Source organism: Bactrocera latifrons, unplaced genomic scaffold, assembly GCF_001853355.1.
Source record: "Bactrocera latifrons isolate USDA-ARS-PBARC rearing strain unplaced genomic scaffold, ASM185335v1 scaffold_14, whole genome shotgun sequence".
NCBI lineage: Eukaryota > Metazoa > Arthropoda > Insecta > Diptera > Tephritidae > Bactrocera > Bactrocera latifrons.
The window spans coordinates 388,778-406,584 of NW_017534852.1; the positions used below are offsets into that span (position 1 = coordinate 388,778).

A 17,807-nucleotide genomic window follows, 5' to 3' on the forward strand; every position below is an offset into this window, starting at 1 on the left:
CGTTCAGTTTGTTGGCCATTTGAATTTTATATGGGAATAAGTCCAAATCTTTGTGCACAATTGACTGTAATGACTGTCACCCATTTGAGCAGATAAGCTTCTTGTCGAAGCACGTGTATGGCAGTAGCTACAGCAGCGATTGTTTCCTCCGTTCGAACTGAAGGGATTCGATGGTAAGGTCTATTGTTGACTGTCCCATRCTCGGCAAAATTGTTTACAAGTCTCATTATGGTCCATCTGCTCGGAGGATTGCCGCCAAACGTGCGCCACGTCTTTGAACCGAAACTACGGACTCCAGTGCGTGATATTGGCGTACAATACAAATCCTTGTTTTAGTGTCCCAGTTATCCATTTTTGTTAAAYGTAAAAGTCAGTCTGCAAAATAAAAAAAAATTAACTAGATTCATTAAATAGAAAAAAATTATTTAATTTTTGTTTGGTAGCGGCTTTCATCAGCCACCCTGTATATTGCCACCAAAGATTCGTTTAGAAATAAATTGAAGTTTACATAGCAACATAAGATCTATTGTGTTCCCCCTATTTCATATTTAGTTACTTACAAAGTTTCAGAATTCAGAATAGTGAAATCTCTGATTAAATTGCTCAGCTGGGATCATTGAAGCGTATATTCGTCACTTTTATTCCAATCGACTTTTAATTTTGACACAATCTTTTTGAAATATTGTGCATTTATACAAATATAAATGTTTGAGAAACAAAATGTTGCAGTTTTTAAGCAGCTTATTCCTGATTTTCTCCAAGTAGTTATGAAGAAGTATATGATTTTAATAAGAAGTCCATACTTTAAGAGTCTATAAATTCAAAAATTCCTGTATAAATACATATGTATGTACTTGGTTTAATGACCGCTACACTCACAATCCTCTCAGCTGTTCATAAATATCTGAAGTTCAGCTACCCAAGCGTTTCGTGTTGTCTTAATCAATTTATACCGCATAATTCTAATTTTTAAGCCTTACTACTATATGGCTACTAAAAGCTTAGTCAGGAAGCATTCCCTTGTTTAACAAACAATGAATGTTAATATATTTAATATTAATAAAATCGTCCACCATTGGACTTAAACATTTGCTGTATTTGCTTAATCGTGTTGATCGAAAATTCATTCATAAAATTGTTTGCTAAATAAGTTGTTTGTAAGTACATATCGTCACCTAAACGGCAACATAACGTCACATCACTTTTCAACACTCATATTGAAACAAAATTTTTGTTTTGGTTATAAAACGGTTATATATTGGTTATTTATTGGTTATATATTGGTTATGTATTAGTTATATATTGCTTATCTGACAGCGGAAGCTGAAAATTTCATGCTACCTATAGTTAAAGTGATGTACTGAATCGTTAGTAATGAAAAACTCAATTTTGATTTCTTTGATGATGCCTTGTTTTGTATTTTAGGCGACCTTATGTACATACATACATGCGCTACAAATTAGCATACCATTTTTTATTGTTATAGTTCCATGAATTTGTCCACATTGTTCAAAATAACTCGTCTAGCAGGCAACCTATGTGTGTCCGACTGTATGCGTACTTAGCTATATGCCGGCAGCCTGTTGAATTGATAAATTTCTAGAATAATTGTGAATAATTTACCGAAAGTGATTGCCCATAAAGAGGTATTAATTTTAAATAAAAGAAAAAAATAAAATAAAATAAAACCACAATAAAATACACCGGAAGTCGATAGAGGCACAATGTGTGTTATATTGAATGGAGATGGAATGACGGCATATATGCAGTGCGTATGCATTTAATGATAAAAACTACAGTTAAGAACACAAAGCAAAGTGCGCGTAGAAACAACGCCTGCAACAGAAAAGATAAAAACACAAAGAGTGTGCGGCAAGTGCCAAATGCAATGCGTTGAATGTGATAAAACTGAATTCAGAAGAAGAAAAGAACATTAACTTCGGCTGCACCGTGTCAAATTTAGTGAAGATTTTTATATAAATAAAAGATTTTTCCTCACAAGAACTTGATTAGTTGTCCGATCTAAATTTTGTTTAGAGAATATAGCGTTGTCTTTTATAACAAACTGTGTCAAAATTTTTGGAGATATCTTTTTAAATAAAAAGGTTTTCATTACAATCACTTGAGTTTGATCGATCACTTTGTATGGCAGTATAAGCTATAGTGATCCAATTTGACATTTTTTTTTGTTTTTTCAAGTATTGTTGCATTGTCTTTGGCAGTAGTCCACGGTAAATTTTGTGAAGATATCGTGTTAAAGAAAAAAGTTTTCCACACAGGCGTTTCAGTTTGAGCGGTTGCTTTCTATGGCGGCTATCAGCCATAGCGATCGGATATCGAGGATTCCGATATATGACGAACTTCTTAGTGAGAGAAGGACGTGTGCAAAAACTCGGATGGATATCTCAAATAAAAGCTCGAGTAAGAAATACAGGGGTAAATCAACGTAGTGAGTCACGGTGATTTTTTTATATATGTTCCTATAGACTTATACTACTAGTAAATCTGGCCACGCGTTGCTATGATTTACATTTTATACCATTATTCATATAATAAACTATTCAAAATAGTGAAAATTTTATATACGAATACAGGCGAAAATGTTTTTGTCGGCATAAGAATCCAAGGGATTGTACTGGAGTTTTAATTTTGAATATGTTCATAGAAATAAATAAACATAATGAATTTAACGATGTTTTCAATGTCTGGTTACCAGCCTTTCAGTCCAGTTAATAGAGTTGTCTGCTTAATAGATTGTACTTAATAAACATTAACTAATTATAAGCCAATGTGCTTAATTAATAAAGATATCCGCTTAATAGAGCATCCATTTAATTGAGCTTTCACTATATTTATTAGTTATGAATTGTATTTACTATCCTATCTTCTAAGTCGGACATAGTGCGCTAAATTTTACTAAAATCGGTTCAGTAGTTTAGGAGTTCATCGCGGACAAACAACGGGACACGTAATTTTTATATATAAAGATATAGCAAATATAAATTTGATTATTGAGCCGATGTGGAAAACGTCAACCAAAGGATTATAATTCATTACTAATTGTTGCCTAGGGATGTGAGGTTTGGACCAGTGGTCTGAAACCAATTGCATTCATGCATGGTTTAAAGTCAGCAAGCAACACACGTTTACGGCATTCACTATAGTTTTGTGTACAGATATCTTACACATCAGCTTCACAGTCATTTTATTCAGGTTTATCCGATATTTATGGTAAAATTTGAATATAAGTCTGTATGTTGGAATATTTATTGCATTGTAATTTGTATACGGATTAATACGATATAAATATAATAGTAATGCAAATACTTAAAATAGTATATTTTCGTAAAACTTTATTCTTATTTTTTATAACACTTTCTTCGTTAATTATCTCCAGCACGTTTCCTTTGGTCGTATCATCATTTCCGAAAATCCTAAAGGCGCGCTGTCTCTTATACACATCTAGATGTGTATAAGAGACAGATCAGTATCCTCGTCACAATACACATCCACACTGGGGAGTTTAAGCTGCGGTATCTGAATTTTATAAACACCACTCTTATTGCTTGCAGCTGTTGCTTCCATACAACTTAACGGTCTGTTTACTGGCGCCCTGAAATAAAGTTAACAACAATGAGTACTGCATTCTAGACTAGAAGATAAGAACTAGATATAACTAGCTAATAATTTTTACTGTTCCGTAGTAGAAGGATTTTCTTTTTCCGAAGTTTTTGCGCTGTTTAAGGGCTGCTTTTCGGCTTCCGAATTTTTAACGTCGTTGCTAACTTCACTACTTCGATCTTCAACGTCATTACCTTCAACCACACCAACTCTCAAACCAGAAGCGCAAATGCAACTGCATTCTGAATTATCCTGAGTGTGGCAAAATCTGATCTGGAAAAGTAAAATACAATACAGCAAAATAACAAAAGTTAAGCGAAACATTTTTCCGCGAGTGTTGTGCGAACTCTTCTGCACGGAATTAAGACTGCCACTTGCCGAAAAATGAACTCAATCAAGTTAATTAATATACATACATGTGGTTTCCTTAAGATTTAAATAACTGAATCTTGATATCTATAATACCTAAAGGCAAATGCAGCTGTTTGTAAAATAAATGGAATTTATAATTTGTGTATTGTTGCAATACGAATTTTATAATTATTTACTGACTCACTCACAAATGGTTAAAATTTACCTAAAACTAATCGAAGCAAGAGAAGAGACGTTAACTGTGGTGGCACCGTAGTAGAACTTGTATTGTAGTGATCAGTTGGTATGGCAGTTATGTGCTATAGTTGTCCGATATCGGCAATGCCGACAAATGAGCAGCTTCTTGGAGGTAAAAGGGTGCATGGAAAAGTTTAGAACCATATCATAGAAAGAGACGGAAGAGAGGAGGAACATCCCGTCCACCGGTGTTATTCGTGGGCTGTATGGCATGTAACGTAATCTTTCTGGAACCTGGAAAGGTTGTGCAGATCAGCAATTTAAACACGAAAAAGTCGTTAATCATGGCTCCATAAAGTTTATTGTTACTTGAAGCATTATGGGCGGCTACACTTTTTATAGAGATATAAACCAATGATTTTCTTTGCACACAGATCACTTCAAATATTGCAAGACGCTGTTCCGAAGTAGGTATGTTCATGGAATTACATTTAACTTATAATCCAATTTCGACTAGAGTTACAACAAACACCCATTTAATAGATCACAAGATCCTCACAAATCGAAAAAGTGTTTTGTGTCCATCACATCTTTAGATGAGATCGCTAATATAAGTTTATGATCAGTTTTCTGATTAGCAAAGGCTGGGTAATGGAGATGAAAGTGCCTGGATGAATCCATACCACCCTCTTCCATAGAAATTTTACAGCATGTACGTTAAGATTTTTAGCCTTACCACATGAAAGCCTATTAGTTAATGTCTCTTAAGAATCCTGCGATTGCGACAAAATGAACTTTGCTAGGAATAAGTAGTTCAAAAAAATTTCCAATTCTCCACTCTTGATTAAAAGGATCTTAAAGTCGCACATGAGTCGGTCGTCTATCGGCTTCATGTTATTTCCAGGGAGCACAGATAATCTTGGACTAACTTTGAGCGAGTTAGCGAGTTCAACGCTCGTATTGCCGCTCTGATGTCGGAGTGAATGCTCACCTTCTCGAAAGAGGCTGCAGTTTGTGCAGTACATCTATCACCACCTTAAGCACCCACTGCGCCTATAAAATACTACAGCGGTTCGGTAGACTAAGAGTAAGATTACATTTACATAAAACTTTCCTTACTAGCTTCGATCCATTCGTGAAAAATCTCTGGGGGGCTCTTCTTCAGCGACTCCGCCCTATTCACACTTCCCTCGTCGGTATGTGAGTCTTGTTCCTCGAGCTCTTAAGTAAATCGTATCGTTTACCACCAAGATCTAAAGCAGCGCGGAAAGCATCTCTCCCTGCAGGATGCTCCTGTTAACCTTTCGGGATGTCTTTGCACTACCTCTCTGTGGAGCTGCTTGTGGTTCGATCCCACCTCTAACTATTCTAGGTTAGGCTTTAATCATCTCCTTCAACGCACGTTGTTGATGATTTCATCGATATTGGGAAAGGTGCCCTAGAAGCTAAACTCGTCAAAGTTTCTGACACAAATTTATACAGCATAACCATTATAATATTTTCCTCATAAGAGTTTTCTACGCTTTTGGTCTTTGTGGTCCGATCTGAACAATGACTTAGTCGTTTGTTGCGATGCCTTGGGTAATAAGCCATGCCTAATTTCATGAAGTTACCCTTTCAAATAAAAAAATTTTCTATGCAAAGATATGACAACGGTACCGTCAAACGAGTGGCTTCTTGATGAGAGAAGATTGTGTGCCAAATTTTATTTGCCGTTTAATAGATAAATTATAATAGAAAGGTATATATCGAAAAGCTAAGTTAAGCATTTGAATACAAGTATATTGGAATATTAATTGCTTTGCGATTTGTATTATTTGTAAATAGTTAAAATAGTAAAACTTCTTAAACAACTCGATTTAAACTTTGTTTCATTAATTGTCTCCAGCAAGATTGTTTTGGTCGCATCATCATTTCCGAAAATCCTAAAGGCACCTCATTTTCAATGGAATTCCAGTTTATACCGTATTTTTTGGTTGCAAGATAAAGTCCATTCAGGTTACTGAAATATAAAAGATAAAGCACCACCATCACTGATACGTGTAATTTCTTTACCTAAAATAGCATTTGTGAAACCACCAACCACTTCTAAAATAATATGCACAATGCCATCTTCCATGATTATCATTATCACGATCAATCGCTGAAAATTTTATTCCCAGATGTCCTCTAATTAAGGAATCACCAGCAGTGCCGTTATAATCACCCAATTCCTTCAAAGCATAGCTTTCTGACTCGGAACCAATACGAAACTTTGTATATTTAGCATAGTATTCTTCGCCATTCTTTTTTCTTAATTTAATATACATCTCGTGTTCGCAGCTACTAGTAAGCACGTGCAACTTTTCCAAACCGAACCAGAAGCTTTTGCTAACATCGCCAAATCCATTTTGGTAGTTCTTCCAATCTCTATAAAAATTCTCCTCATAGGTTACACGCCGTTGAAAAACCAACCATCCGCCGCCGTCAGTGTCATCATCACAATACACATCCACACTGGGGAGTTTAAGCTGCGGTATCTGAATTTTATAAACACCACTCTTATTGCTTGCAGCTGTTGCTTCCATACAACTTAACGGTCTGTTTACTGGTCGCCTGAAATAAACAGTTAATAACAATGTGTAATACATTCTAGACTAGAGGCCATTAATCTAATAATTTTTACTGTTCCGTGGTTGATGGATTTTCGTCTACGAGATTATCTTCAAAAACGCCGACTTGCACAGCAGAATCGCAAACGCAAGCGCACGGTTTACTTGAATTTGAATTATCCTGAATGTAGCAAAATCTGATCTGGAAAAGTAAAATACAATACAGCAAAATTACAAAAGTTAAGCGAAACATTTTTCCGCGAGTGTTGTGCGAACTCTTCAGCACGGAATTAAGACTGCCACTTACCGACAAATGAACTCAATGAAGTTAATTAATATACATGTGTTTTAGTTATGATTTAAATAACTGAATTTCAATATCTATAGTACCTAAAGGCAATTGCAGCTGTTTGTAAAATAAATGGAATTTATAATTTGTGTATTGCTGCAATACGAATTTTATAATTATTTCCTGACTCACTCACGAATGGTTCAAATTTACCTAAAACTAATTGAAACAAGAAAAAAAAAACTCCAACACCAGTAATTTGTAACACCTAGAAGGAAACGACAGATATTCTTTAAAATATAAGTAAGTGATGATCAGCATGAAAAGCAGACTCGATTGGACGATGTCCATATGTCGTATGTACGTGTATCCAGTTTATGAGATATCGATTTAAAATGTTTCACTATTCACTTCTCTCTTTCCCTTCTGTCGCAACCGCCAATATCGCACCACTATAGAAGTGATAATGAGATGCCCAACTCTGCCGCTCACCTGTCTAAGTTTGACAGTTTACTGGTACTGCTGGTTTTGGCGCTTCGCAATTGGAATGCCTGAAACTGCCTGATTAAAATTCTATCAGAAATATAATTGACGGAGGGATTTGTTGCAGCCGTTTAAGATCGCTAACAAAAAATGTTAAACAATGAAAAAAAAAAATAATAATAATAATAATAAAAACAACAAATGTAAATGTATTTGATGAAATGTTTTGTAATGTGACGCATAGTAGTATTAGTTTTTAATGAAAAATTTGTTTAAAGTATTTATTTGAGAGTTAACAGACTTAATTCACTTTATTGAGTATTGAAAGTTCAAAAGTCAGTGGTTTTAATATATTATAAAATCATAAAAAAAGGTATTTAAATAGTTTCGCCATATATTAAAAGCCCAATATATAATAGTTTTTAAGCGTAAAATTGATATAGTTGTGATGGGATCACTATAACCTAAAACTGCCATGTAAATTGTGCGATTCTAATCAAGTTCTTGTGTGGAAACCTTTTTTATTTGACAAGATATCTTGACGAAATGCTGCATGGATCATTAACCGATACAATCTCTCTCAAATCTCAGAACAAATTAGTAATCTATTTAACCGCTGTATTGCCACAAGAGTTCGAAGACGTTAATGCGATTTACATTAGCTTAGCTTTCTTCTGTTAGCCAGTACTTACTAAATTAACATTATTAAATGGTTAATGGTGCATCGTCTCTTGCCTTCTATTTTCTCAAGAGTGCAGAGCACACTCGTAGCGGGTAGAGAAGTGGAGAAGAGAAAATGGATACTGATTATTTCACTTGAATGTGATATTTTTATGACTGTCACTGTGCCAGCAGCTACTTCTACAATAAGAATTTGTCTCGCTGCTTAAGTTAGTTCAGTCACAATGGAGTATAATTATTAAACACTGATTGATTAAGCGCAGTAAGGAGCGCTCTCTGTCAATCGGTAACTAATTGTAGCGAAAATTCGTAATTTTATCATTTGAAAAATTCTTTTAATTTATTTTGTACGTGTATTTTGAGTAAATCAAACAATACTTGAACAGCAATTTGAGCTTATGTATATATAGAGTGATCCACTTCGAGGTTCCTTACTCTACTATACTAAAGAAAAATAGTGTGGTATGATTATTATCATTCAAAAGAACATTCTTTGTGATTTTTTGTTTTGAAGATTATCTGCTTCAAATTTTGGCCGCGGCTGTGTCTCGATGGTCCACCCTTTGAGTCCAATTTTCGACCATTTCGACTGGTGACTGGCAAATGAAACGCGTGATATTTTCCTATAAGGTCTGAATGGAAGCGGGATTTAGAGTTTACATATTCCCACAGGAAAAGTGATGTATGACATCACACGATCTTTGTGGTCAAACAACCGGCCTAAATCGTGATATATTTTTCATCGTTGTCAAAATTTGACTCGAAAACATCTGATCTACTTGAAATTTTTCAAGAACCCATAGAACGCACCGATGTTGCTTGGAAAGGTCGAGCGGCTTCAGTTCTTGTACGCATAGAATTTAACAACTCTACTTAACAGCGCCGAATCGACTCTCCACGATCTTCGTGTACATTCTCAGCTACGGTTGCTATATTTTCCTCACTGCGTGCTGGACACCCTCTATTCGGTCGAATATTATCCAATAATGAATGCTGGCTCTCAAGATGGTGCTGTCAATAGTATTATATTGACCATAAATTGAGGGAATCGCATAAAGCACATTCTTTACAGAACTTGAATTTTCGTTATAAAGTTGAAGGATTTGTAAACGTTGTTCAAACATAAGTCTTTCCATGTTAAAATGCCAAGCAATACAGAACAAAAATAACATGTCATCACGACACGACTCAGGCGTGATCTGCCAAAGGAAGGCTATTGAAAAAGTACCTCTCAAGGGATCACCCGTTATATCTACAATACATTCATTTGTAATATTTGAGTCATTTAATTTTATGTATCGATATATACATACATATGTACATATAGTATATACAAATTGATAGTAAATGCATATCTAAATGCTGCAGCGCAACTTGACATTCTTCCCCATTCATTTCCGTTTTGATTTCAATAATCATTCATTGTTTGTATGCATGTAAATGTGTGTAAACTTAACTGTAAATATATACAATGACATTTGGTGTACTAATCACGAGTAAAATTGTCAACAATTAAAATTGTCCACACATTTCAACGCAGCGGTAAGCCGACAAGTCGGCAAGCCAGCAACTCGCCAGCACGCCAAGCGTTTTCAACGCTTTCAATTGCATCAGCGAAGCCGTTTGCAGAGCAAAATTAATGCAGACACGATGCAGATAAATAAGTAAATAAGCAATCGCTCTCTAATATACATATGTACATATATGTATATAAATATATTCATTCAGATATTCATACTTACATGTATGTACATAGGTATGTAAGTAATTACATAGCTGTTTTGCTTCCGGTCATTGCAACGCTGGCAATGTCATGCAACGCGCTGTCTGACTGACACACGAACTGGGGAAATATTATTATTTTTGCCATTTGATTAAGTCAACACCACACAGTCTGCACACCACCCATTTATTTAATAATTTGCTCAACTTCAATTTTCTTTTCTGTTTTGTTTTTTGTTTTTTTTTTTTTTTTGCCAACTACTATTTTGTTGTTTATTGAATTTGATTATAATTTCCGTTTAATGAATTGCACACAACTAATTTGCTGCAAATGTTTGAATTGACAATTAAAACGAGAAAAAAGCGTGGTTAGCTTGTATTGAAGCTGGATCATTTTCACATGCATATATGATGAGATCTAGAAAATTTCTTCAGATATTGTAAAATTTTTTTTGGACCATAATCTATGTCAAATGTGATGAACGAATATTTTGTCATATTTTAGAATTCAATGCTGAATACTAAATATTGCGTAGTCGAAAAAGCCTTTTCATAATGATACAAATATTATTTGAAAGACAGCTGGCAACTTTGTTTAAGAAGAAGGGGGAAACTGTGTTCCAAAACTTTTGCAGCTTAACAATATTTCAAATACTTTCTGTATAGTATAAACATTTTGAAATTTACCCTAAAATATATACAGTACTTGTAACTTGTTTTAAGTTAAAAAAAAAGGCGGCAACCCTTGTGGAAATATATTCTTCTCAAAGCTTTGTGAAGCAAATATATACCACTAATATACTTATTTAAATAATGAGAAACATTTTATTGAAGATGCAGGTGGTAGTATTTTCTAAATAGATGGTAACTCTGTTCCAAAACTGTCGCAACTGACCGATTTTTCAAATATTATTACTATATTAAAATATTTTAATCTTTAATACATAGTATTGAAAAATTCAACTGCTTTTGCAGAAATGTGGCAACTCTCTTTAAAAATAATTTGCTCTAAATGTTATTATGTATATCTAATCTATACACTTATATACTGAAAAAACTGAAAAAGCATCTTAATTATGAGATAGGTGGAAACTCAGTTCAATTAGTATTTTAGTTTTCGAAATAAGTGGCAACTCTATTTCAAAATTGTTGCAGCTGAACAATTTTTGAAAAAAATATTTTCACCTTTAATGTGAAATATAGAGGGCATTGTTTCATTTAATTTCTTTAATTTCAAAAAGATGTCAACTGTGTTTAAAAAATATTTTTAAATAATATATAATATTAAAAATTAAATATTTGATTTGATTATTTTATTGTTACAAACATACACTATTGACTAAGAAATTCTTAAAATTTTGGAAACAGATAGATTAAAATCGGTTATTGGCACAGTTTTGAGAGAACTGCGTTTAAAGACCGCGCACTTAGCCTAGCTAACTTCGACTGCACTACTTCTTAAGGCTGTATCTCCGAAACTATTACTCGGATTAACTTAAAATGGGCAGTATTCTAGAGATATTGTAGAATTTAATAAAATCATATTAGTTTCGCTTCTTTGGAACCCTTAAACCCATGTAACCCTTTAAGGAAAAACTGTTTTGAAAACGATTCCCGTCACTCCCTTTAATAGCTTATAACAATAGTACGAATTTTAATTTAAAATTCATAAACGCATTTTTCAATAGTTTTAGCAAAAATTGATTACCAAATACAAATCGGTTTATTTACCACCTAAGCTTGTTTTTTGCACTAATTTTGCGCTCGTTATCCTTGTGTAATTTTTAGTGAGTTTTTAACCATTGCATGCATTTCTTTTCCCACGATTTTTATGTTTTCCTGTTTTTTTAGTGTTATTTTATTTTTATCAATTACATCTTTCTTTGTTATTTTTTAGACTTTTTGTGAATTTTTGTTAACGCCACGCTCCTAAATTAAACTTTTAACAAAAACTAACACATTAATCAGACACAGTTCGCAGACTTTTTATCACTGACGATTAAACTCAATTGCAAATAAAATACAAAGAAGAAGAAAAAACTACAAACAAGCAAGTCTGCAATCAATGATTGCATTTTTATATGTTTTCGGTTGGCGAGTTGCAATTAACAGAATAAAAATCCATTTCCTGTTTGGCGCTTTTGTTGCAAATAGTCGCGCTTATTTGTACATTTTTGAGATCAGACGAAAAAACCAACTTTATTCAGAGTTCCCTGCCGACAGCGCTTGCCGGCAGCACACTTACATATAAATATATACATGTATACTTGCTTTTATGAATAGGATTTGTAGTCCATATGCGTCTCCTTGGCGCTGCTTTTTAAGACCTCTAAACTTAATTTAGCACCAGCACAAAACTTGGAAGCATGATTTGAATATACAACTCTTTCGCATATTTTTTTTGTTTTTTTTTTTGGAAACTTGAGTACTTACATGCTGTTTGCTAGCATGTGAGTTATGTTTTACAACGCCTTACAATTGTTTAGATTTGCGTATATACTCGTACAATATAGGGTTGTATATGATTCACTTATAAGCCTACATATATGTATATATGTACATATGTATATCTATATCTATATGTCTATATACACATATACCTTAAGAGATATGCATATTTATTCGGTGATGTATCCGGCCAAATATTTCGTGGAATTGTATTTAACCAAACATAGCGGCGGCCTCGGTTCGTTAAACTTCCATTTCCTATTCTGTTGGCTTAACAATTGGCAACAACAATTGTTTTTAGTGTTAAGGGTTCCAAATTGCTTTCAGCTGATTTTCAGTATTGTTGGCATGTATGCCGTTTATGCCGTTTAGTAAGCGAGTGCCAAAACAATGCTCAACGCTTAAGAAATTTAATAACATCGACGATCTCTCAACTGCCAAGAGAGGAGTATACTTCATTTGGTTTGGTTGTTACTGTTTTGAGGGATTTTCGGGGAGATAGTTTGAAAATCCCAATATTTACATCTTAGCTCTCTAATTTTGTATCTCATTTAAAAAATGAAATATTTTATTGTTACAAGCATGCGTTATTAAAAAAATTCTGAAATTTTTGAAAAAATATTGAAAGTTTCGCTAAATTTTTTTTCAAATAGTTGTCGAGCTTCGTCCAAATCTTTAAGAATTATATCTCAAAGACCAGTTTAAAAAAATTGAAGAACGGTTGAATAGTTCTCGAGAAATCTTTCAATCACCAAGTTTCAAGAAAACGGCGCACTTAGAGTGGGTAGCATCAAGCGCACAAGTTCTCAAAGCTGTATTTCCGAAACTATTACTCGGATTAACTCTAAAATTTCTTATCAATATCTTAGAGGTGTACAATTTAATAAGACAATAAAAAAATTAAAATTCTTGAAAACCGTAAAACTATGCAACCCCTTGAGCAAACCCTCGTTTTTTTGTGGTTTTGCTTAAACGAAAATCTGGTAGCAATACAATAGTTTTGCATTTTCTCCGAAATAATTTGTGGAATGAATTTATTGTGGAAATTAAAACCTTTCTATATTTATTAACTTAATGAGCTGTTTTTGAGACCTGTGGTTTCCAAAAAGAAATAGAGCGCTTATGATTTAGCATTATGACTAAGAGTTTAGCTTTATTATAAAGATAAAGGAAATGAATTTACCATGTTTTAACTTCGGGCAATTAACAGCAATGTCTGCCTGGAATAAATTCCATTCGAGAGATCCAATTTTTAATCACATTTTGCAGTAGTCTCTGCCAAGGCGTCACTCGTTCCGGGCTTATCTGCATAGAAAAACGAGTTCACAAAACCCTACCAAAAAAAGTCCAACTTGGTTAAATCGCACGGTCTTGTAAGCCATATATGTAATAGGCCTATGACGAGAGATAATGTGCTCACCAAAAGTTTCCGCCAATAAATTGGTCGACCAGATCCACAGCATCTTCTAATTCATCCACGAAAAAGTTGTTTATAGCGGTCCCCAGCATTATTTTCGCGTTTAATTTTTAAATAAATTTGGACCAATGATTCACTCTGCTCATAAAGCACACCAATAAGTGACTTTTAAAAGTGAATTGAAGTTGAATAAAGTTTTGCTAATAAATTTGCACCGTTTGCAAACATTGTTCCGGAATAAGTTTGTTCGTTTTGAAATGGCAAACCAAACTGTGTATAAATTAATTAAGAGCTGTCAAAATGTCCATATACGAAAAAGTTTTTGGTTCATTAACAATTATTTGAGTGTTTGGCGTCGTTTGTACGAAGTTATTGGCAAAAAGGTTCCGAAGATAAGGGCCGAGAGCTCTTGGTTTTTCACCACGATAATGCAACGGCATATACTACATTGATTCTTCGTAAGTTTTAAATTTTCGCCCAATATCGTGCCGCGTATTCGCCTGATTTAGCTTCGTGTGACTTCTGGTTATTCAGCAAACTCAAACAAACGCTCCGGGTAAACCCTTCTGAGTCAATTGAACACTATGGGTATTGAAGTATTTTTCGGAAATTGACTTTAAGAACTATTTCGAGAATTGGAAAAAACGTTGGTCCAAGTGAATTGGGATCAAAGGCGATTACTTTGAAGGGACGACATAGCTTTTGAAGAATAAATTAAGAATTTTACAATTATGAACAAATTCTTGCTATTTATTGCTCATAGTTGTAGTATTTTATAACCTGGTCTTCGTCAATAAAGAAGAATAAGTATTTCAATTTTTAATACCAACTTCGAAAAACGGAGAAATAAGTTTTGTGCACAGTATTGTATTACTTGAAAATTCCTCGAAAAAAACGATTTTACTGTGTAGCGTTGTGAAACTGTAAATTTGTTAGTTTTGGTGTCAAAGGGACTAGTTCTTGTATATGCAGAGATCTAATCTCTTAGTTTTTAAGGTATGGATATGAAAATTTTTACACCTGATTTTCTGCCAAATGATATTTATTTGTGGGAACCGTCGATATCGAATCATAGAAACTGACCGAAGTTAACGCTTTTTTTAGGTTTTTTTAAATAGTATAGTAAAAAGTCATAAGGTAGTCGTGGAGTGAGAGTACATTTGTCTTAATTAAATTTGTGAAATGTAGCTTAAATGATTTTTAATAAATGGATCACAATGAAGAAACAGGAGAACAATTGCGATTCTCTAAAAAGTATATACATACATACTTAATAAAAATATTTTATTTTCTTGTATATATGTAAGTCTTGCGGTATTTTCGCTAGTTGGCGCTGAGAGCGCGTAGTTCGAGTTTTATTCGTCGCATCGGGTCAGCTATACCTTTTTGGAAAGCTCATTTCACGCGCTAACACGTGTTTGATTGATTGTCATTTCTTTTAAGTCGTTCGTGAGTTAAAGCGTCGCAAACATGGAGCAAAATAAAGAGAAAATACGGCATATTTTACAGTACTACTACGATAAAGGCAAAATGCATCTCAAGTCGCCAATAAAATTTATGCAGTTTATGCACCCGATACAGTTTCCATTTCCACTACACAACGATGGTTTCAGCATTTTCGTTCTGGTGTAGAGGTGGTCGAAGATGCGCCACGCTCCGGAAGGCCTGTCGTCGAAAATTGCGATAAAATCGCTGAATTGGTCGAAAGAGACCGGAATAGTAGCAGCCGTAGCATCGGTCAAGAGCTGGGAAAAAAAAAAAAAAAAAAAAAAAAAAAAAAAAAAAAAAAAAAAAAAAAAAAAAAAAAAAAAAAAAAAAAAAAAATGTTATGAACAATTAAAAACTCACTAAAAATACCGCAAAAATGCCGCAAGACTTTTTTTTGACAATCTAATATATTCTTCAAATATTTTAATTTCTTACCAGCAAATCGAGTCGATGAGTCTCATTTTGTCTCACCGTTAATTAAAATCATTTCATCATTTCACAAACACGAGATGATTATTCTACATTTCAAACATGCGGCTAATACAGGTTATACCTTATCAATTTATGAGTAGAAAAAAGAAAATAATAAACCCTAACAACTGCGTACAATTACAGCAATTAATATTTAAAAATAACAATTTGTAACTCATTAAGTCATAGAAATAGTTCAAATGTTCGACGTTATCAGCTTAAATTGAAAAAACCTCCGTGTCTTATCGGAAATATTTAGAAACAATCAAAGTAAGAAATTTCGTTGTGAATTTTTCACTTAAACTAACTATAGGTTCGCTAGTAGATGATATCATCATCGCTTCTAAAGCAGAGTTGACTAGCCTTAAGCGCTCCGTGTAAATATGCCCATACGTAATACAAATATTTTAACAATTACGCGATTTGCTCAAAAATGTTATTTACCTAATACGCTTCACAGAAGTACTGTTTGTAATTTGGCAATGAAATAATCTCGTCTCTAAGTCATATTTGCGCTTGACAAATTCATAGCTGGCATAGATAAGCCCTGTGCTACGTGCGCACGCAATTCAATTATTACGGGGGTATTCATGATGCGTGACACTTGGGGAATGAAGGTAAGTTAAAAGTTATTAGAGTATTTGAAATGTCAACGTAATAGAAATGGTAATATTTTCAAGATGTGTTAATATCATGTTGGTTATCATATATATTTTTATATGAGATAATGTATTTATGTCTTGCAAACCAATTTTTCTCGCCAAGAGACAATTCATTTGTCGGAGTCGCTGATATTGGTCTGCTATAGCATATAGCAGTCATACAAATACCAAATGGTTGATCCAAATGAATTCCTTGTATGGAAATGTTTGTTATTTGTCAAAATTTCTTCGACAAAATTGGCATGGATTACTTTTCAACAAAAAAAAAAAAAAAAAAAAAAAAAAAAAAAAAAAAAAAAAAAAAAAAAAAAAAAAAAAAAAAAAAAAAAAAAAAAAAAAAAAAAAAAACGACACAGTAAAAGAAGATATTTTTTAAAGCGGAGTAATACTGACTCAGCCGCCAAAAGCCAGAATAAGATCCTTTTATACCATTTTTTGCGGTGATTCCGACAAAGGAGTAGCTCTTTGGCGAAAAAAAACGGGGATGTAAAAAATTTCAGATCGTTAACTCAAAAAGTGAGGGTCTCGTTCGCATATCTACTAACAGAAAGACGGACGAACGAACGGAGAAATAATAATAATAAGCTTGTCATTTAGATATGTACATATATATTTTATGAGGTCTCCGACGTTTCCTTCCGGCTGCCAAACTTTATATATCCTGTTCGGGGTATAAATAAATTCGTTGCATCAAAGAGTTGTTATCATAATCCAGTTTAATAATAGCAACAGATTTTTTATTTTTTTTTTTAATTTATAAGTACCCATTCACTAGGCAAACAATTTGTCAGTCACTTAAACAATATGGTTTAAGTATTTTATCAGTCATTCATTTCCAAGCATTCATTATGAGATCACTCATTCTTGGGAATGGGTGATAACTGACTGTGTTATTTCTTAAGAATTTAAGAACATTGTGGCGCTATGCTATCCTGAGGAGCTAGAGGGACTGAGAGAGAGAGAAATATTAAAAATAAATTGTGTGTGAAAAAAATGTATATGATTTTTTGGTAGAAAATATACCCCAAAAACCGTCTATTAGTATGTGTATGAACCTGAACCTAAGCTTAAGTAAATGAGTTTTTTGTCATTTATTTAGGCATTCAGCTTGAAATTTCACTTTTATTCCACCAAGGTGTAAAGTAGTTATTTTTTCAACTCACTGTTGTTTAATAATTTTTTTTTGAGATCTTTAAGTACTTAAAATTATAATATGTAAAGTACTCTGCCAAATCTGGTGGAGTTCAATAAGTAATTTTGTGAAAAAAACGTATACCTGTAGTATATTAGATATTCTCGATTCGACAAACTTTATAAAGTACCGAATGGAACAATTTATACCAGATGCTCTAACAAAAAAACAGCATTTGCGGTTACGCCACTTT

General features: G+C 33.5%; 2 protein-coding genes across 4 annotated transcripts in view; one reads left to right on the forward strand and one right to left on the reverse strand.

Annotated features, from left to right (window-relative positions):
* LOC108965439 overlaps nucleotides 1-17,807 on the forward strand; it is a 128,284-nt gene that overhangs the window by 14,355 nt on the left and 96,122 nt on the right. The gene's annotated exons all lie outside the window — the stretch shown is intronic.
* Nucleotides 5,889-7,037, reverse strand: LOC108965441 (ficolin-1-like). The gene is made up of 3 exons (XM_018927862.1): nucleotides 6,836-7,037; nucleotides 6,226-6,765; nucleotides 5,889-6,172 (listed from the first exon to the last, which is right to left on the reverse strand). The coding sequence occupies exons 1-3, from the start codon at nucleotides 7,012-7,014 to the stop codon at nucleotides 6,016-6,018; spliced, it is 876 nt and encodes a 291-aa protein (XP_018783407.1). The 5' UTR covers nucleotides 7,015-7,037; the 3' UTR covers nucleotides 5,889-6,015.